The sequence below is a fragment of the Acinonyx jubatus genome, chromosome E4 (assembly GCF_027475565.1).
Source record: "Acinonyx jubatus isolate Ajub_Pintada_27869175 chromosome E4, VMU_Ajub_asm_v1.0, whole genome shotgun sequence".
Taxonomy (NCBI): Eukaryota; Metazoa; Chordata; class Mammalia; order Carnivora; family Felidae; genus Acinonyx; species Acinonyx jubatus.
This window is the reverse complement of record NC_069395.1, coordinates 49,956,312-49,978,256: the sequence shown is the minus strand read 5'-3', so window position 1 is coordinate 49,978,256 and position 21,945 is coordinate 49,956,312. Positions and strand designations below refer to the sequence as shown.

General features: G+C 42.2%; 1 protein-coding gene across 3 annotated transcripts in view; it reads left to right on the top strand.

The window, feature by feature from the left end:
- PAPPA2 (pappalysin 2) overlaps positions 1-21,945 on the top strand; it is a 525,758-nt gene that overhangs the window by 455,241 nt on the left and 48,572 nt on the right. For all 3 annotated transcript variants that reach the window (XM_053208873.1, XM_027074271.2, XM_015064277.3), the window contains 3 exons: positions 13,935-14,103; positions 15,529-15,664; positions 17,372-17,481. In XM_053208873.1, coding sequence (XP_053064848.1) covers positions 13,935-14,103; positions 15,529-15,664; positions 17,372-17,481 — 415 coding nt within the window. The remainder of the gene's footprint in view (positions 1-13,934; positions 14,104-15,528; positions 15,665-17,371; positions 17,482-21,945) is intronic.

Genomic DNA, 21,945 nt, shown 5'->3' with positions numbered 1-21,945 from the left:
CTTGCCATTGTAGGATAATGTGAGCTTTAGGCTAATCTATTGCAGCCTCTTTTGGCATCAGAGTGACTAAGCCTGTCCTCCAAGCCTTGGCCACTCAAACGCGCACCCGCATGCAGGCCAGCTCGCTGCTGCGGGCTGCACGGGGCTCCAGCCATTGGCGTGCAGGCCTTCACGTCAAATACAGCATTTGCTGAACTCATAAATTTCCCTGTGACCTTCAATCTCAAGCTAGGGAGCATCTGATTGCAAAACTGTCCTTCCTCTTTTGATTTGATATTATACTGACTGCTGATTTCTCTATTAATCAGGAAGAATATTTAAAATCTTATATGAGTAAGCACTGGATTATTTTATATATGATATATATATATATAACATACACATATACATATATGTATATGTATACATAACATACTCATCATCATATAACTCATATGAGTAAGCACTGGATTATTTTATATATGTTATATATATATCACATATACATATATGTATATGTATATGTAACATGCATATACATACACACACATATACACACATTACACTGTACACACACACGCACGCGCATACACACGCATACACATATATACACCAATAGGAGTTTCTTCGACCCATACTTTCTCTCCCTGAAGCATTTTCTTTGCTTCTTTTTTCCCCTACCTCATCCTCTGTCTCAGTCTCCTATTAATCCCTTCTTTAGCCTAGTGGGTGAACAGGTTGATTGTGACCTTCTTTTGGTGTCTAGTGATGGGGTCAGGTTAAGCCAAACTGATTTACAGACTGTCTCCTGAAGGATTCTGGGAGGGACAAAAATCTGCACAACTGAGTAGGGTGGAAAGCCTGTGTAGAATGTTAACACAGAGCACTCATCACATACACAGGGAGAGAGAAAAAGAGGGATGGACTGAGGAATGTGGCTGAGTAGATCTTTTGGTCATTGGAGCTAGTAATTTCTGCTGCTCACTGAGCATTGCATGTGCCATTCATTGTACTACATACTTTATATACACTAACTTATATGAACTTCTTTTTTTAAACATTTATTCATTTTTGAGCGACAGAGAGAGAGCACAAGCAGAGGAGGGGCACAGAGAGAGAGGGAAACACAGGATCCGAAGCTGGCTCCAGGCTCCGAGCCATCAGCACAGACCCCGATGCGGGGCTTGAGCTCAGGAACCGTGAGATCATGACCTGTGCCGAAGTGGGATGCTAAACCAACTTATATAAACTTCTAATAATCTTGTAAAGAAGCTGGTATTAAACCCTGTTTTCAGATTGGAAAACTGAGACAAGAAAGCTAAATAATGTTTTAAAAGCCAGAGATTTATTTGGAGCCACACCTGGAGTTCAAGCATTAGTCTCCTGATTCCAAGTCACCTGCTCTTCACCACTTGGCCACACCATATTCCTGATAGGAATTCACCCAGTGCAGCCACTAAAAGCCTACTGAAGTCCCCTGGGACCTCTGACTCTTCCTCTTTAGTCAGGGAAGGTTTCAAGGAGAATGTTAACCAGCCTTTTCTTTCTAGCCCACATCAGAAGGGTGAGCTGTCTGGAGCACTGTAAATGTGGGATTCCCCTGTGTGAATTCCAAAGTCCTTAGGCATATCACAACCTTCCAGAAGTTCTCAGAACTTAGTGGGCTCAGATTTTATCATTACTATGACTTCTGGACAAGGAGCTACAATGATATGCAGTGATTGAAGAGTTAGTTCCAAGGTGAGTGTGGGGATGTGTGTTTCTACTGTGAGCACTTCCCTTTTTTCTAAGTTTATTTATTTATCTGAGAGATAGAGATAGAGAGAGAGAGAGAGAGAGAGAGAGAGAGAGAGAGAGAGAGAGAACGCACACGTGCAAGCTGGGGACAGGCAGAGAAAGGGAGAGAGAGGGGGAGAGAGAATCCCAAGCAGGCTCCGTGCTGTCAGTGCAGAGCCTGACGCGGGGCTTCATCTCACAACCGTGAGATCTCGACCTGAGCAGAGATCAAGAGTTGGAAATTTAACTTGACTGAGCCACCCAGGTGCCCCTACTGTGAGCACTTTCTATCTGGCCTGTCTGTGACCTGGGCTTACCGGGAACAGAGATCTAGCAATACCTGAAGGAATTCATACACTGAACACTTTGTGAAGATAGACAAAAGAGTTCTTGCAGTGAGAGAACCTGCCCTCTGATATTGAATTCAGACAGTTTGGGGCCCTTTTTGGCCAGAGTTTTGTCCTACCTTCCCTCCCCCAGGTGCTTCTCTTGCCTTGCCTCTTCCGGAACACAAGATAGAGCAAGATAAAGCTGAACATACTTCAGAAATTAGGCTGGGCGCATGTGCATATGCGCACACTTTTCCCATTTATACTTTTGGCCAAGGTTTCAAACACACTCCACCTTTCACACCTCTGGGTTCTTTCACGCAGCGTTCTTCTGGCAGGTATGACCTTGTCTCCTTCCCTGTCTAACGAACCCATCTCAAAGTGTTTCTTTCCTGATATCCTTCATGTTCCCAAGCAGTGCTGGTGGCTCCCTCTCTGGGCCCCCCATAGGTCAGTACTCTGGTTCTACAACTACTCCGGTATCTGTATCTACAACTGCAGGGCTTTCTGTAATGCACGGGCACATACTAGATGCTCAGTGAATACTTGTTGAGTGGATGTATGAATAGACAAATAAGTGAGTGATGGAAGATGGTGAAGGCAAGAGATCCCTGTTTAATAGTTTTTGTCTCGGACCCAGTTCACTCCAGCATTTCAGTGTAATTACCAGGTCTGCAAATACACACTGAAGGGAATGAGTATTAGAATTCTGCAGAATAATGTTAATTGCCATTGTACATGTTTGGGTTTAAATCACATGCATTAGAGAGGAACTTCAGAATGTGTTAAAATCTGAGGGTAACCTGAGAAGATTCAGTAGGAAGGTAACCCTGTTAACTACATGGAGAATGACGTGAGGGGCCAAGGGACTCGTGCAAAAGAGATTAAGTGGGAGCTATTGGACTTAAAAGGAGAGAGGCTGAGGGTTGGACAACCAAGGCCGGCACAGTAAGAGGTAGAGAAGGACCTCGACCTTGAGTTAGGTGTTCAGACCGGGGGCAGGGCATTGTTGCATCTGCAGATTTGGAGACCTAAGATTTAGTAGCAGAAAGTCCAAAGATAGAAGTGAGGGGTTGGGGGGCACCTGGGTGGCTCAGTCGGTGAAGCATCCGACTCTTGATTTCAGCTCAGGTCATGATCTCCTCCTTGTGTTGGCTCTGTGCCAAAGCGTGGAGTCGGCTTGGAATTCTCTCTCTTTCTGCCCTTCCCCTGGTCACACACACATTGTCTCTCTCTCTCTCAAAATAAACATTTTTTAAAAAAAGAAGTGAGGGGTGGGGCTTCCAAGTAGAACTGTACCTACTTTTAGGACTTAGCTCATTCAGAGAGGCTCTATTTTACGTGGAAAAAGAGCTCTGTAAGGGGCATTTTTTTGAGTCAGGGAAGAAGGAAAAACCAAAGCCAATGTGTCTGGTGGGATGGTCCTGCTGATGCTATTTCTAGTCCGGTACAGTATACTGGGGCTAAACATCAGCAGGCCTGCTGTAGAGAGGCCGGAATCACCCACGGGCCACGGACTGCCCGTGACTGCTCCTCATCTAGGATATTGGCTTGAGAAACCAGGTCTGCAGTTGGTTAAGAGCTGGTATGGAGTTCGGAAGTGCTGATGGTTCTCTCTGGGGTGGGGCTAGAACACTGTCTTTCAACATAGTCTGGAGCAGAACTTCTCAAACCTGAATGAGCATAGGAATCACTTGGGGATCTGGTTGAAATGCAGACTCTGATTGAGTCGGCCTTGGGTGGAGCCTGGGATTCAGCATTGTTACCAGAGTCCCAGGTGATTCTAGTGCTACCGTGCTGGGAACCACGTTTTAAGTGGCAGGGGGCTAAACTCTATTCTGAGCAAAGAGGCTTCGAATTTCAGCTCAAAAAAAGCTGCCTGTGTGTCACACAAAACACTTAACCAGTTAATGCTTCAGTTTCCTTATTTATGTAATAAAAATAATGCAGTTACTCCTTGCTTTTTGGGGATGTTCTATGTGGTAGGACTTGGTGACACGCAGTGCACTTGTACTAGGTAAAGGGAGGTACTTTATCTGCTCCTCCATTTCTAGGAATACTGGTGCTTCCCTGTTATGACTTAGGCATTGCCATCAGATGGATCCCTTTTCTTCCATCAACCACTTAGATAATCCCAGGCAAGGTATCTTAGTTTTCTAAAACCTTACTTACCTCGTCTATAAAATAAACATTTATATGTTCATTGAACCCGTGTTTATTGGTGCCTGTTATGTACCAGACATTGTGCCGCCACTGAAGATATGATAGTAAATAAGGTCTTACTCTTACCAAGCTTATATTCCAGTGGGGGTGACAGGAAACAAATTCATAAAACCAAAAAAAAAAAAAATTACAGAGCGTGCCATCTTTGAAAGATAGGTGCTTTGATTAAAAACGGAAAATAATAAAGGTGTAAAATAAGGTTGCTCTGGGGTGGCAAAAATTATTTTTAGATACGAAAAAGAGCCACTCAGAAAAGCAAAAGGAAAAACACAAGCAGGGAGAATTTCCTTTGGTAGGAAAGAACTTGGTTGTGCTTGGGATTCTAAGTCCAATGTGGACAAAGTACATTAAAGAAGGTGAATGGGGTAGGATGAGGTCAGAGAGAGTGGGGCCAGATCATGCAGGGCCTTGTGAGTAAGAATTGAGAAAGTTTGGATTTTTTTTTTCCATGCAAGAGGAGGCAACTGAAATGTTCTAAGCAAGAAAATGACATGATGTAATGTATTTATTTATTTTATAAAATATCTCGCCGACCGGTGTCTGCCAACTGGATAGAAAGGAATCCAGAGGAGAGAAGTGGGGTGTCCAGTAAGGAAGTGAGGGGTGGAAACTTGGGCTAGCGCTCATAACAGTGGAGATGCAAGAGGTATGGGGACAGATTCCACTGATATTTGGGAGGAGAATCTGAGAGGACTTGCTGATGGATTGAATAAGATCAGATGGGGGCTTGGAGAAAAGGTAATATTGAGAGACAGAGTAGAATCAAGGATGTGTTTTAAGTTTCAAATTTGAGCAACAGGATAGATGATGATAGGGGGTGTCATTGAGGAAAAGAATGCGGGAAGATAAAGGAATGAAGAACTCACATAACAATCATCCTTATCACACCGGGTGGGTTTGAGGATCGAATGATATAGATATATATTCTTCTGCATGATCCCTAACACTTCAGTGCGCAATATTTTATTGGTTTTCTGTTATTGTTATTATTCATGAGGGACTACCCACTGGAGACACCGGATGCCCTTGATGGGTAAAGACATGATAATTCTCTCGGACTCAACAAGCATCCTTTCAAAAGTAAATATTACTTTTGAAAACCCTGCAGTGGTGATAGAAGGATGGGGTAGGGTAGACTCATGTGTGCCTCCAGCAACATCAGTCAAACTTTCAGCCAAGTTTTGATTACAAGATCTTTACTTCTGGCAGTGGAGTAAGAAGCAGAAAGAGCACAGCTGGATTTTCAGCACTAGGTGGATACCATAAGTTCTGGAAATTGGAAAAAGCATCTTCTAACTTGGAAATTGTGGTGATTTGTCTGGAGTACTTAGAAGGAAAATAAATACAAACCTGCCCCCTACCCCCAACTCCTCATGATACCATTTCCAGAGTAAGTTGTCTAGCTGTAGCTGTTTCTGTTTGGTCTTTGCTAAGTGTCCAGCCTTTTTCACCAGGTTGTTAGGTAGGTGATTTTGCTCTCTGATTTCTACAGGCAAGGTTAATTTTTGCTATTGGAAATTAATGTTGATTTTAGTAGTTTGCCAACGTGGCTACATAGGAAGACTGCTGGCCCATTAAAAAAAATACAGAGTGCTAGGCCAGTCCCAGGGTACTTGATTTAGTAAGCCTGTCAATCTAGGTCTTTAAAATGTCTCCATGATTGGCCTACAAATGTCATTTGGAAACCACTGGTCTGAGGATTTGCGTTATATTATGATTTGAAAACTCCAGATTCTGTTCTCTTTTGCCAGTGAATTGCTTGCAATGTGGCATTGGGCAAGTCTCTTCATGGTTCCTAATGTGATAGTTTAGCCTCTTTTACTCCACTGGAATGAAAAAAATATAGCAGATAGTCAGTGAGTAGAATGTTTCATCTGAAGGACATTTGGACTGGACTATCAAAGAAGTCTTGGAAACCTTGTCCTGGTGAGGGTCTGCCTGTGTGCATTGATCTAGTATCTAATGCCATCATTCTTTGAAACACAAACCTGTTCACTACATGATTTCAAAGTACCTCTTGACTCTTGATTCATAACACTTTATGTGAATGAGTTGAACCACTGTGAATAACCAATTTTTTTTCATTAATGATTTTAAAAGGCTCAGAGGTCATTTCTCAACACTAAACTTAGCAGAGGGATCTGTGGCACCCCTGGAGATCAAAGTCTTGTCATTGCTATAGGCTGTAGTCCCCTTCAAGGGCCCTATGTGGAAACAGATTTCTTGGAACTGGAAGGAGTCGGGACACTGAATCTTTGCCACAATCACAGTCCCTTCTGGCCAGAACCAGCCCATGGCACTCAAGTGCCAGGCTCCTTACTATGGGATCCAAGGTTAGTGCCACAAACAGGGATTGACAGCATTGACATGGAGCTAGTGAGACAGTGCTTGCTATTGGGCCTTGAGGAATTGACCAATCAAATGTGTTGTGAGAAGTCTGAGTGTAGAACCTGAAGTGTGTCATCTGATAGAGTGCCAGGCAGAAGCTGTGAGAGGTGTGTGGAAAAGTGACCATAATAGGCCATCCCCATACAAGGGAGAAGAAACAAGGAAGGCGAATCCATGAGGTTAAGGGGGCATAGGGACCCCTGTATAAATGAAATGCTATTTCCTAGGAAATCAGGTATCTCTCCCAACCTCCTTTCACTCCTGCCTGTAGTACCTCTGATGGAGTCCAGGGGTACCAGTGAGAACTACCTTCCAGCATTCTCCCTCTCTAAATTTTAGTGATATTACTGGTAGTTTGGAGTGCAGGGCCTGTCACATTGTTCAGGTACCACCGACAGTGCCCAAGGCACTCTTCCCCATGCAAGTTTGATCTATCTACCTTCATCCCTGAGGTTATTAAACTGGCAAGGAAGTATATGAAATTGGCATTCTTGAATGGCTCTCCACTCTGGGCAGGAAAAGGGAGGACTATTTCCATGTTGAAGAGTTCCAACCAATTCAGAGAAAAATACCACATGAAGTCAAAATATTATCATCTTGGCCAAGCAAGGGTTTTCCTTTATAGCCATGCTGACATGCCAGGTTTTACAGTCTTGCCTCTCCCCTGGTGTCGGTGGTATTGCCTGCTCTCTCCAGCTGGAGGATGTCAGTTCAGCAGAGGTAGAGGAAGGATCTCATCTGCGGGAGGTGGTAGAAAGAAGAGAGTCCCTGGGAGGATATAAACTCTGTAGTGTGAAAGAAGAGTAGACTCTCCAGTCTATAAGAGGGACAAAAAGGAGTTTAGTTATAATCAAAACAACTACAAACCTTTCAATGGAATTACATTTGGGAAAACATTTTTAAGTGGCATCGGTTTTTAAGGGAAAGAAGCCATATACGAACTAGTACATGGTATATGATTTCATTTATATAAAGTTGCAGAGCAGGCAAAACTAATCTGTGCTGATGAAAAAGTCAGAATAGTGTGGGTTGCAGGGGTGTGGGAAGGTTTAACTGTAAGGAACACCAGGGGATTTCTGAGGAGCTGGAAATACTCTTTCTCTTGATCTGAGTGATTATTCAGGTATATTCACATGTAGAAATTCCTTGAGCTGTATACTAAGATTTGTGTAATATTCGATCTGTAATTTATTACTCCATACAGAAATTTGAAATGAATCTTCTTTTTTTGCCATACGCATAGATGTGGTATCAGGATAAAGGGCATCTGGGATATTCACTAAGATAGAGATTCTGTTAATATTCAAAGTGGGCTATAGAGCATAAAAGAAGCATTTAAACCTGACACAGTGGAAGGACCAGCCACAGGCTTTGGCAGAAGCTCACCTAGGTCCAGGTCCTAATATACCTTTTACTGTAGATCTTTGAGCTCACTTTAAATCTCTCTCAGGCCCAGTTTCCTTCTCTGAAATGTGGATAATAGTCTATTTACCTTAACTCCCATTTGGAAGATTCAATGAAATTATATATATATATATATATATATATATATATATATATATATATATATGTGTGTGTGTGTGTGTGTGTATACACATATATATATATGTGTGTGTGTGTCTTGCCAAATACCTGAAATATAACTCATAAATAGTATTTATTATTAGCAGATAGTAGATATATGTTCACATAAACCATGATGCTTCAGAATTCCAGTCATAAAATCAGATTTTTACTCTAATATTCCTGGGAATAAAAGTATGAATCTTAGTAACTATTTAACATCATAATAAACGGTGAAAAGCCAAAAGCTTTTCTCTAAGATTAGGAACAAAGCAAGGATTCCCACTCTTGCCACTTTTATCAACGTAGTTTTGGAACTCCTAGCCATAGCAATTAGGCAAGAAAAGAAATAAAAGACATCCAAATGAGAAATAAACTAAAACTGTAACTGTCTGTAGATGATATGATACTATATAGAGAAAACCCTAAAGACTCCATACACACACACACAAAATTTCAGAACTAATAAATGAACTCAGTGAAGTTGCATTTCTTAGTTCAGTGAAGAGCTAATAAATGAATTCAGTAAAATTGTTTCTAGGCACTAATAACAAATTACCACGGAAATTAAGAAAACAACCCCATCTACCAATGCACTGAAAAAAAATACCTAGGAATAAATATAGTCAAGGAGGTAAAAAGACGTGTGTACTAAGAACTCAGACATTGATGAAAGAAATTGAAGAAGACAAAAGTAAATGGAAAGATATTCCATACTTTTGGATTAGAAGAATTAATATTGTTAAAATACCCATAGTATTCAAAGCAATCTACAAATTCACTGCAATCTCTATTAAAATGCCAATAGTGTTTTTCACAGAACTAGAACAAGTAGTCCTAAAATTTGTATGGGGCCACAAAAGACCCTGAATAGTCAAAGCAATCTTGAGAAAGAACAAAGCTGGAGGTATCACGCTCCCTGATTTCAAACTATACTGCAAAACTGTGGTAATCAAAACAATATAGTGTTGTTATAAAAACAGACATATCAATCAATGGAACAGAATAGAGAGCCCAACGATAAACCCACACAAATATGGTCAATTAATTTACAACAAAGGAGCCAAGAATATTCTGTGGGAAAAGGGAAGTCTCTTTAATGAATGCTGTTGGGAAGAACTGGTCAGCCACATGCAAAACAATGAAACTAGACCACTGTCTCCGACTCTACACAAAAATTGCCCCCAAATGGATCAAGGACTTAAATGTGAGACTTGAAGGGGCGCCTGGGTGGCGCAGTCGGTTAAGCGTCCGACTTCAGCCAGGTCACGATCTCGTGGTCCGTGAGTTCGAGCCCCGCGTTGGGCTCTGGGCTGATGGCTCAGAGCCTGGAGCCTGTTTCCAATTCTGTGTCTCCCTCTCTCTCTGCCCCTCCCCCGTTCATGCTCTGTCTCTCTCTGTCCCAAAAATAAATAAACGTTGAAAAAAAAATTAAAAAAAATAAAAAATAAAAAAAAAATTAAAAAAAAAATGTGAGACTTGAAACCATAAAACTCCTAGAAGAAAACATAGGAGATAAGCTCCTCAGCATTGGTCTCGGCATTGAATTTTTGGATTTGAGTCCAAAATCAAAGGCAACAACAACAAAAATAAACAAGTGGGACTACGTCAAACTAAAAAGCTTCTTCATAGCAAAGGAAACCAACAATCTAAAGAAAAGGCAACCTACTGAATGGGAGAAAATGTTTGCAAATCATATAATCAATAAGGGTTTAATACCCCAAATTTGTAAAGAACTCAAACAACTCAATAGCAAAAAACCCCACGACCAACCCCATTAAAAATCGACATGTTTCCAAAGAAGACATACAGATGGCCAACAGGCACATGAAAAGATGTTCAAAATCATTAATCAGGGAAATACAAGTCAAAACCACAGGAAGATATCCTTTCAAATTTGTTAGAATGGCTATTATCAAAAAGACAAGAAATAGCAAGTGTTGAAGAGGATGTGGAGAAAAGGGAACCCTCATACATTGTTGGTGTGAATGTAAATTAGTGTAGCCACTATGGAAAATAGTATGGAGGAACCTCAGAAAATCAAGAATAAAACTACAAAGTGATCCAGCTATTTCATGTCTGGGTACTTATCAAAAAAAAAAAAAACGCACAAATTTGAAACGATACATGCCTCCCTATGTTCATTGCAGCATTATTTACAATAGCCAAGATATGGAAACAACCAAGTATCAATCAATGGATGAATAGATAAAGAAAATGTAGTGTATATACACAATGGGACACTACTCAGTCATTAAAAAGAAGGAAATCTTGGGTGACTCAGTCAGTTAAGTGTCCAACTCCTGATTTTGGCTCAGGTCATGATCTCATTGTTCATGGGATCAAGCCCTGAGTTGGGCTCTGCACTGACAGAGTGGAGCCTGTTTGGGATTCTCTCTCTCCCTCTCTCTCTGCCTCTTCTCCATGCATGTTCCCCCGCCCTCAAAAATAAGTAAATAAACGTTTTTTTTAAAAAAAAGAAGGAAATCTTGCCATTTGTGACAACATGGATAGATCTTGAGGGTATTATGCTAAATGAAATAAGTTAGAGAAAGACAAATACCATATATTTCTCTTATTTGTGTAATCAAAAAACCCAAAACAAATGAACAAATGAAACAAAACTCATGGATACAGAGAACAGATGGATGGTTATCAGAGGGGAAGGGAGTTGGGAGTAAATGAAATGTATGATGTCAATTGCATGGTAATAGATTGTAACTAGACTTACTGTGGTGATCATTTTGTAATGTATACAAATATACAAATATCAAATTATCATGTTGTATATCTGAAACTAACAAATTATATAAAAAAATACCTCAAAAACAAACAGGGGCACCTGGGTGACTCAGTTGGTTAAGCATCCAATTCCTGATACCCGCTCAGGTCATGATCTCACAGTTCATTGGTTCAAGCCGCACATTGGGCTCTGTGCTGAAAGCACGGAGCCTGCTTGGGATTCTCTCTCTCCCTCACTCTCTGCCCTTCCCCCACTTGCTGTCTTTCTCTCCCTCTCTCTCAAAATAAATAAACATTAAAAAAACAGACTAAGGAATACTCCTTCACTTGTTTCTAGGAGGATATTGTTTAAATGTTTAAACTATTAAAATTCATTTAAATTATTTGAAAGCAAATGCATTCTGTGCTGTAGGGATAATTACTTAACATTTCTGAGTCTGTTTCTTTATGAAATAGGAATAATAATACTATTTCACAACGAGTATTCTGATCATTCAGTGTTACTGTGTGTAATGTGCTCTGCAATATGCCTAATACACTGTGAATTGGGGTTAAATTACTCAACTTGGAAAATACTTAACTAATGCCTAATGTAGCTAGATACTATTTAGGAATTATTCTTAGGAATTAAAAACAAGGACAAGATACAATCCTTGCCCTCAGGAAGTTTCCAATTCACTGGAAAAGAGAGACATGTACACATTTATAAAACAATGTGATAAATATTTTACTAGTGTAATATTAGAATACCTGGGAAGCCCACAGGAGGCATTGTATAACAGTACAACAGTAATTAAAAGTTGTTGGTGTATTTGAATTTAAAAAGAGGGTCACGACACTGTAAAATAATCATTTAGGGTTACCATATGGTTGAGTCAATGGCCAATGGATTATTTCTATCTTAGAATCACAAGCATGTAGCCAGAATCATTCTTTTTTTTTTTTTATTTTTTTTAATGTTTATTCATTTTTGAAAGAGAGACACAGAGCACAAGCAGGGGTGGGGCAGAGAGAGAGAGAGGGAGACATAGAATCTGAAGCAGGCTCCAGGCTCTGAGCTGTCAGCACAGAGCCCGACTCAGGACTTGAACTCATGAACCACGAGATCATGACCTGAGCCGAAGTCAGACGCTCAACTGACTGAGCCATCCAGAATCATTCTGAATCAGAAGTGGATGCATTAAAACAGCAACATGGAAAACACCCTCAAATTGGCAGTGAGTCAGAAGGGGAATGGAATGGAATTCACCGTATCAAGACCCAGTTCTGTTGACTGCTGTCTACCCCAAAGCAGTCTCTCTGGTTGGAGGCCATGTTCGTGCGCTAGAAGGAAGAGCAGTTGTTTCGGGCCCAGTGCTGAGTCGTGCCCCCTCTGAGAATCTGACAAAAGCTGTGAATCCTTTCCAAGGAAGTCATGGACTCGCAAACAAACAAAATGGCCATGGTAATCTCTAGTGAGATTCTTGCCCTTCAGAAGTTCAGGATAAGAGTTTTAAAAGAAACTCTGTTTTAAAAGAAAATCTGTATGCTGCATCTTCTCCCCTCTCCAGAGAACTAAGAAACAGTGGTAGCATTATCAGTTGTGTTACTGTATTAACACTGATGATCCCAAGTCACTTCTGGGTAGTCCGCTGAGTTTGGCATAACTTTTTATTCCCGTCATCCTACCTGGCATCTCCCAGTGCACTTAGGAGTGAGACTTCTCAAGATGAAAGTCTTATATAAAACCCAACTGTAAACAGGTTAGACCCTGAACTGGTATTTATCAAGCTCTCTTGAGAGTAATATATCATATATTGCAAGCATACCTAGTTGTATGGTGTTTCACTTTATTGTGCTCTGAAGACATTGCAGTTTTTTACAAATAGAAGCCTCGTGGCAACACTGAGCAGGTCTATAGGCATCATTTTTCCGACAGCATTTACTCACCACTTGTCTCTGTGTCATATCTTGGTAATTCTCACACTATCTTAGACTTTTTTTCATTAGTATTGTATTTGTTATGGTGATCTGTAATCAGCAATCTTTGATGTTATTATTATAATCATTTTGGGGCACCATGAACCACACCTATATAAGGCAGCAAACTTAACCGATAAATATCATGGGTGTTCTGACTACTTCACTGTCTGGCCATTCCCCTGTCCCTCTCCCTCTCCTTGAGCCTCTGAATACAGAGACACAATAAAACTAGAATTAGGCCAGTTAATAACCCCACGACGTTCTCTAAGTGTTTGGGTAAAAGGAAGAATCGCATGTATCTCACTTTATTTTTATTTTTTTATTTAAAAAAAATTTTAATGTTTGTTTTTGTAAGAGAGAGAGAGAGCGCACAAGTGGGAGAGGGCCAGAGAGAGAGAGACACACACAGAATTCCAAAGCAGGCTCCAGGCTCTGAGCTGTCAACAGAGAGCCCAATGCGGGGCTTGAACTCAGGAACTGTGAGATCACGGCCCTGAGCCAAAGTGAGATGCTTAGCTGACTGAGCCCCCCAGGCACCCCACACATAGCTCACTTTAAATCAAAATTTGGATATGATTAAGTTTCATTGTTTTTTCATACATAATGCTGGTGCACACTTCATAGACCACAGTAGAGTGTAAACATAGGTTTAAATGCACTGGAGACCAAAAAATTCATTTGACTCACTTTATTGCAATATCTGCTTTCTTGTGATAGTCTGGAGCCAAACCTGCAGTGTCTCCAAGGTATGTCTATACTACACAGGAGCTACTGCTATCGCTGATACTAAGTGTATACTACTATTTTTTCCTTCCATGACTTGGAAATTAGACTGGAGACGTAGGACCCGTAGCTAACAAGAATGAACTGCTCCCGCCTATTTGCTACTCCTTAGACTTATGGAGAATTCAGTCTTCTCCCATGACCTCCTTGCGGAAGTCTAACGGGCTATTTTGTTTCATGTCTCATCAGCAATTTCCTGAAGATACAGTGCCTGGAGGGTGGCATCTGGGAGCAAGGCAGCTGCGTTCCAGTGGTGTGTGAGCCCCCTTCCCCTGTCTTTGAAGGCATGTATGAATGTACCAATGGCTTTGAACTCAACAGCCGGTGTGTGCTCAGCTGTAACCAGGAAAGCGGAAGGGTAAGATGACTTGAACTTGGTTTTGGAGCAGGCCATGCTCTAATCCTGATGACCCATCCAAGAATGTTCGCCAGAGATGATCTAAATGAATCCCAACAGGCAGGGCCTTCCTAAGTTGGGGTTCTACCCAGTGGTGTTGCTATTATTTGATGGAGAATTCAGAAGAGACCATGTTTTTGGAATAGTTTCTCCTGAGTTTAGAACTTCCTCTTGGATAAAAGGAAAAACCGGATGGGTTGGGTCCCTGGGTAAATTCCAGAAACGCTGGGATTTTGATTTGGCAGTCAGTGCGATTTCCTCCCATGTATGGCCACTGACCTAACCTGGCTATGAAAGCTGGTGTCATGTTTTTCAACAGAACGGAGTCCTGAACAGAAACACAAATTCCTCGGCAAAGGCGAGGCAAAAAGCACCGTTTGACTACCATTCTCCCTAGGATTTTGGCGCAAGAGGTCTCAAATGAAAACCACAGTCTTATCGTGGTTACATGATTAAAATCAATGTCAGGTTTGAATCTTTTCAAGTACCACACACATACATGAGGCAGGAAGTTAGGCAGACTTCCTAGGCAGAGATCAATGACCTTGACTGCTCTCCTGGCCCATGTCTATCTCAGTGTCCTGCACTCCAAGGTAAGCACTGCTGGACAGATGTGGAAAGAATAGGCCATGAAATGAGACCCCAGAGAAATCAAACACATCCGTTTGCACGGATTGTTTAAGGCCTCAAGGAGTTGGCCCTGGATGAAGGGAGAGTTATCTACAATTCTAAAACCTTGCTTCCTTGGGTTTTGCGATTTGCTGCTATTTTCTCTGTGATCTGCATATAGTATGCTTTGTGATCATTGGGGCTGTAGAGCCAAGAGTTACACAAACCAGCACACCTATGGAGAGAAGGAATAAAACTTTGGTGAGATCAAAAGCAACCGTGATGTGCCCATTCAAGCAGAAAGGCAAAAACACCTTCATAAAGATTATGAATTGGCTTCACTGGATCACACTCCTCTTGAAAAAAATCTGACATTTGCTACAAGCAGCATTGGTGTGATAGTATGGGTGAATCGATGCAAAACAACGCCATCTGTGGAAAAAAGTCCAAAAATAGCTACGAATATGTGGGCTACAGTTGACAACTGTCTGAATCCTTCTATCCGAAGGAAAACACATTGTTAATAAATTTCATTAATGACAAGATTGTTCATGATTTCTTCACGTCAACACGCCAAAAAAAAAATTGTCCTAACTTTTCTCATTTTTAATTTTTATTTTGTGGTCAGTAACAATATGGTTTATTATGTCAATCGTGTCTTTTAGTCCAGGTCCTAAAAATTGGGGAACACTACCATTTAATCAGACCTCTTTTTCCCCTTTGTTCTAAATGAAGTTAACAAAATAAGAATGGAAATGTTTACTTCTGATATTCTAGGTTCCTATCCTCTGCACTAAGGAGGGACTGTGGACTGAGGAGTTCAAGTTGTGTGAGAACCTACAAGGGGAGTGCCCACCACCCCCGTCGGAGCTGAATTTTGTGGAGTACAAGTGTGAACAGGGATACGGGATTGGTAAGTTTGGGACGAGATGCTGAGTTCTGCTCCCAAGGCATCCTTTTATGAGGCCTCGCTGGATTTGGAGTCAGATCCACTGTCCTCCCTGAGGAGTGGTTGGAGGTGCAAGTTGACTCTTCGCTGCTTCAGTAAAAATGAAATTTATGGCAAACGCATCCGTTTTACTCTTGCACATGTGTGTGCCGTTGGTATTGGTGCTGCTGCTAAGCCGTTTGCAGAGTGTCTGGTCATGTCACCCACTTAGCTGCAGGCGGAGAGTGGATTGATTTGTGGCAGGAGTTGAGTTGTAGTCCAAGAGGACAGGCGGGAATGTGTAGCCACATACCACACACGTCCTGAGTCCCTTCTCTGTCATTTCTGCCCTTGTATCTGGAGCGGGGCGTTCCCTCCTGAAAGGGCCGCTTGGAGATTGCAGGCTTGCATTGCCCTTCGGCCATTCTTTCTCTACAGGGGACCAGGCTCCGGAGCCTCTGGGCAACTTCTGAATCAAGTAATTGCAACTCTGTGGTCGGAGCTGATCTATAGAGAAGTTGATTCAACTTTGCCCTGGCTGGCCATAAGCATCATAGAAAAGAGATGCTGTTTGTGGCAAACCTTGTAAGGTTAACCCTGAGTTCTGAACTGCATAAGTAAGGGGTAATTTTATGTCATTCTGTGTCACGCCAATGGGTATAATTTGAGTGAATGAGAAAGCTCATTAGTTTCTGAGACGGTTCTTTATCATCTTCAAGCTGCTCTTTGCACCAAGATATCTCATGGCCAGGCACAGAGTAGTGGGGTGCTCAGACTGGGCCTCTTGAATGGTATTTCGTGAGCAAATTCTCATCTCCCCACTCTCTACTTTCTGCATTAAAATGTCATGTGCTCACATATATAGAGCTCTTAAGAGTCATGTAGCATTTTGAGTTATTTCATAGGTTTGTAAAAAACATAGAAATAGAGATAGCAAGAGCTGCAAAGAAACTTGGAGATGAGCATATCTATAGATGAGGAAACGGAACCCTGGGAGCAAGCCGTCTTTGAATAGAATTTTCTAAGACACTTGGACCCACATACAAGGGAGTAGAGCAAGATTTTCCTTCAGAAGGCTAACACATGACCAAAATCTCTGCTTCTAATTTCCTGTTGCTTTCTCTTTTAAACACATAGGTTTCTTGGCTGCCAGCATAATGTTCAGTGGGGCAACAGACATAAATCTGCCTTCATCATTTCTGGGTCATTTTCCCCCCAGCTAGTACACTTCTTAGGTGATGGCTGCTGTAATTATCAGCCTTCCAGAGATCATATAAGCAGGAATGATATTAAATGTGCTAAAAGGCATTGGCCAATCAGGATAGTCTTCGGCTGGCCAGAGTCCTAGAGTGGGGTCTTGGGAGTCTTCATGACCAAGAGTCAAACTTTTAATTGCTGGATCATGCAGGGGTTCAGAGATTGCAGAGGAGGGGCTGTTCTGGACCAGAAAGAGGAGTGGACATCGGGTCAAGGGGAGTTAACGTGGAGCAGTGACCTCTGTCGCAATTAGTGTAGAAGGGTCTCTACAGGTACATGGTAGATGAATGTCAGCCCTGCCTATAACCGTGATTATGTGGTGACCCATAACATAGAAATTAATTGCCCTTAAAAAATCAAAGCTGTCGATTCCAGGATGAAAAAGACTGAGATCTAGGAAGTTCAAGTCTCTGCTGTAAATTTCTGTTCCTTCAGGTGCTGTGTGTTCCCCATCATGTGTGATTCCCCCTAGTGACCCCGTAGTTCTGCCTGAGAACGTCACTGCTGACACGCTGGAGCACTGGATGGAACCTGTCAAAGTCCAGGTGAGGAAAGGGACATTTTTATGTGCCAAGGACGTAAGAGGGCTGAGAAATCCACAACTGACAGCATATTCCCTGGAGTAATTTCCGAGGCTTTCAAAGTATCTTTAAAGCAAACAACCACACAGCTCATTCCTAGAGAGAAAAATTAAAACTCAGGAGGAGAAAAGAGGACACTTGGGAAAAAAGATGGCCCCTATCCAAAGGACAGTTTAAAAGATAATCTAGAAGGAGGACTTGGAGACATAAGAGAACGGTAATTCAGGAAGGGAAATTGAAAGAGAAAATCACTGCTAATGAAAAGTAGGACAGGAAGACTTTGAGGAAGCCAAAGAAATGAATAAAGATGAAAGAAGGGTGGAGAGGGAAGGATGGCTTGGAAGAGATGGTGATGAAACTGGAAACGGGGAAAGAATGACCACAGGGAGTCCGAGAGAGCTGCCTTCCCTGTCTCTGTCCCCACCCTTTCTGAACCCCGAGATCCTCTCCCAGGGCCATCTGGAGTCCAGTCAGTCGTGGGTAGGACCCAGTACATCGGCGGCCTCTTCTCTGGGCTCTCCGTTTGTTTGCATTCTCAGTTGAAACCCCAAGAATGCCCATCCCTGCCTTTTCTCTCCTCTGGGCCTAGAAGAAGGGCCGCTGTCCGCCCCCCCCCCCCGCCCCCGCCCATCTCCTCAGTGCCATTTCCAAGCCATTACCCTGCCTCCTCCCTGGAGTCACCCACATTTGAATCTAATGCCAAAGGAGCAAATCACTCACCACCCTCATCTTCTGTCATCCTCTGACCCTCCAGTCACCTCCTCTTCTCATTTCTTAAACATTTTAGCTCCTAGGTCATAGTCATGTGAGCTGATATTCCTGCATAACTCATTGGTTTCGGTATCCACACACTTGATCCTCCCAGAACCTGCGTTCTCGGTTCCATGGCCTCCTCTCCTCCAGTGATCACCTGTACCTTTCTGACTTTCTCCCCTACACGCTTCCCTTGGCTCACTCTGATCTTGCCACAGTGGCTTCCTCGCTGATTCTTAAACATGCCAAGTACACTCCCACCTCAGGACCTTTGCTCTGCAGTTCCCTCTGCCTAGACTGTTCTTCTCCCAGGTATCTTCACGTCTTGCTCCTTGGCTTTCTTTAGAATTTTACTCAAATTCCAGGCCCTCTTTGACTGTTCTAGCTAAAATTTTAACTCACCTAACACTTTCTGTCCCTCTTTCCCTTTTTTATTTTTTCTCCTTAGGACTTACCATTACCAGGCATATTATACATTTTACTTATGTATCTTATTTAGTATCCCTTTCTGCTGCTATAATAAAAAGCCCAAGGAGGGATTATTGTCTGTTCCATTTACTACTATATTCCCATATCCTAGAACAGTGTCTAATATGTAGTAAGTGCCCAGTAAATATCTGAGAGGCGAATAAATGAAAAAGAGGAAGAAAAGGCAATACGAAATCAGGATGGAGAAGATCCTGTGGTACCACAGGATCTTCTCCATCCTGATTTCGTATTGCCTAACTTACGTTAGGTATCTCTCCTTAGAATGGGAAGGGTGGGGATGACAGGGAGTCTGGGAGCTTGGTTGCCTTATTAGACTAACAAATGAAATCATTGGAAGGCTGCTCTCCTACAGTGACCAAGAGATGGGTTCTAGAGATGTACTGCATTTCATCTGGAAACCGTCCTCAGATTGCTTCTTTTTTCCTCACCAGCTAGTGGTACTATCTTATCAGCAGGGATCTGTGTCAAAGCAAGAGGATCAGGAAAAATTACTCTTATGTGTGACTCAGGAGAGGGGGACGGGAATGGCGTGCCTCTACAAATTCAATCAGTTATTCATTGGACAATCCTTGATCGGAACTTACTGTGGACCCTAGAATGGGGCTGATTGCAGGGAATATGGAGATGAAAATATGATAGTCCTTCTATTTACAAGACTTAAAATCTGGCCATGAAAACAGACATTTATAATAATGCAACATGGGAGGTGGTTTGTTTGTGGTAGAAGGTACTGTGGGAACACCCTGGAGGAAGCAACTCATTCTTCTGTTTAGGAGCTTCAGGAAGGATCAAAGGATGAGGAGGCTTTTCCTCTGGGTCATAAAGTATGATCAAGAGAGGAATGTTCTAGAGGCTTGGGAATGTAAGAAGTTCTCTGTGGCTGAAACCAGGGTATGTGCGGGAGTGAGGGAGAGGGAAGATGGATACTAGAAGGCTGAGATAGGGGAGAGACGGCCGGGCAAGATCCTGCAGGGCAGGCCACTGAGCAGGGTGGAGCTCACCGGGAGCCTGAGGGCAGCTTGAAGACTGGACTGGGGTGGGAAGGAGAAAGCCAGAAAACACCTTGCCTGGTTCTCCCATCCCTGGCCTTCCTAACCTTTCTGTGCCACTCCCCACAGTCTGTTGTGAAGGCCTAGCTAGAATTGCAGTGCCTGGAGGAAGAACTCTGGCCTCATGTTTCATGGAGCTCCAGATGGTCTAGACCTTTTCCTTCAGTCCCTTAAACTCAACTTCCTGTGAGGAAAGGCTTCTCTTTCTTCATTAGTAGCTCCAAAGCGGGAAAGGCTTAGGACATTTCAAACCCTTCTCTTCCTCTTGAGAAATCACCTGCTTGAGGAACTCTTCTCCACCCACTTCACCATGAAGGCATCCAGTGGGAACTTGGAAGGCCAGAGTGCAGGCCTTCCAGTGAGTGGGGGTCTCCTGCTTCCGCTTTCCAAGTGGGACATTCAAAGAAGAGCAGTTCAGTTGTCTCCATGAAGACAGCAGGGGCGCCAAATACAGCGACTTTCCTGTTTCCAAACTAGAAAATACTATTATCTGTTTTCTGAAAGCCTCCTTTTTCTTAACTGTCCTTCACAAGAGTCGTTATTAGTTATTTTCCCTTTTTCTGTAGCTTTTTGTTTACATTATATTCCTGGTAGCTTTTCCAGTGCTGGGAACCTCGTAGGTGTCTTATAAACATTGGTGGAATGAGCAAAGAAATTCCTGTAGCGCCATCTTCTACTTTGGAAGTAAGTGTCTGTTTCCTCATCAAACTCCAAATTTCATCAGATTTCAGCAGCTCTCTGTGACTATGTGACTATATGTCATCACACCCTTGTCATTTTCAAGTTGTCCACCCCAGAGAGGAAATGCAGAATATTTTTTTTTCTCCTTAAGCCAAACATCAAAATCACTGCGTATGTCTCGAGTATGGTCTAGTCAGTAAATCCAGATTTTGAAACAGGTTATCCAGGTATGGTTTAAGGATGATAGCATCACAGAAATGTTGTAGACCTTAGAATCCAAATGTGTTAAAAAACGGGGCACCTGGGTGGCTCAGTCGGTTAAGTGTCCACTTTCAGCTCAGGTCATGATTTCACAGTTTGTGGGTTCGAGCCCCGCGTCGGGCTCTGTGCTGACAGCTCGGAGCCTGGAGCCCGCTTCGGATTCTGTGTCTCCCTCTCCCTTTGCCCCTCCTCCGCTCACTCTGTCTCTCTCTCTCTCTCAAAAAGGAATGAACATTAAAAAAAAATTTTTTTTAATGTATTTAAAAAAAAAGCCGAGTTTTTACTCATGATCTCTGTTCTTCCTCAGCTGCATAATTTTAGGCAATTTTACTGTTCTGCGCCTCTGTGTCTTGTGTGTAAAATGGACATAATACCTATTTCAAAAGGTGAATGTGAGTATCAGATGAGAAACACGGGTAGAACTTAGCTTTGTGCTTGATGAAGAACAATCTTTCTTGATCAGTTTCCATTCTTACTGGAGACAGATCGCTTTTCCTCACCACTGTCTGCTCTTCCCATCTGTAATGATACTGCCCTGTTCTTTATGATTTGGGGGTACAACTATACCAATCACAATTTTCATACTGTTAGAGACACTATTATTTTAGTGGTGCTTTTGAGACTTGTGTCCTATTTCTGCATGAAAACAAAGTGAATTAGCTTCTTCTAATAATGAGGAGGAAAAATTGAGGTAACTCACAAAATGAGCTTCATCCTTACCTTGTAAGACTAATTCGTCCCTTAAAAAAACATCTGAAGGTCAGAATTTCAAAAGCTGGACACAAATGGGGCGCCTGGGTGGCTCAGTTGGTTAAGTGTCCAACTCCTGATTTAGGCTCAGTTCAGGATCTCACAGTCATGAGATTGGCTGATCTCATGTGTAGAGCCTGCTTAAGATTCTCTCTCTCTCTCTCTCTCTCTCTCTCTCTCTCTCTCTCTCTCTCTCATTCTCTCTCCTCTGCTTCTCCCCTGCTTATGTGCATGAGCACAAAAAGAAAAAAACTAAAAAAAAAATTTTTTTCTCTCAAAAAATTTAGTAAAAAAATGGAACATATAATTGATAACATTTTCTCCTGAATCCCCAAATCAATATTCTTTGTGCCAAAAGAAAACCCAGAGTTAATCCAGTAGTTCACATGAATTATCATAGAATGGCTAAACAAGCTGTCCTTTGGGCATCTCTCAACAATTTCAT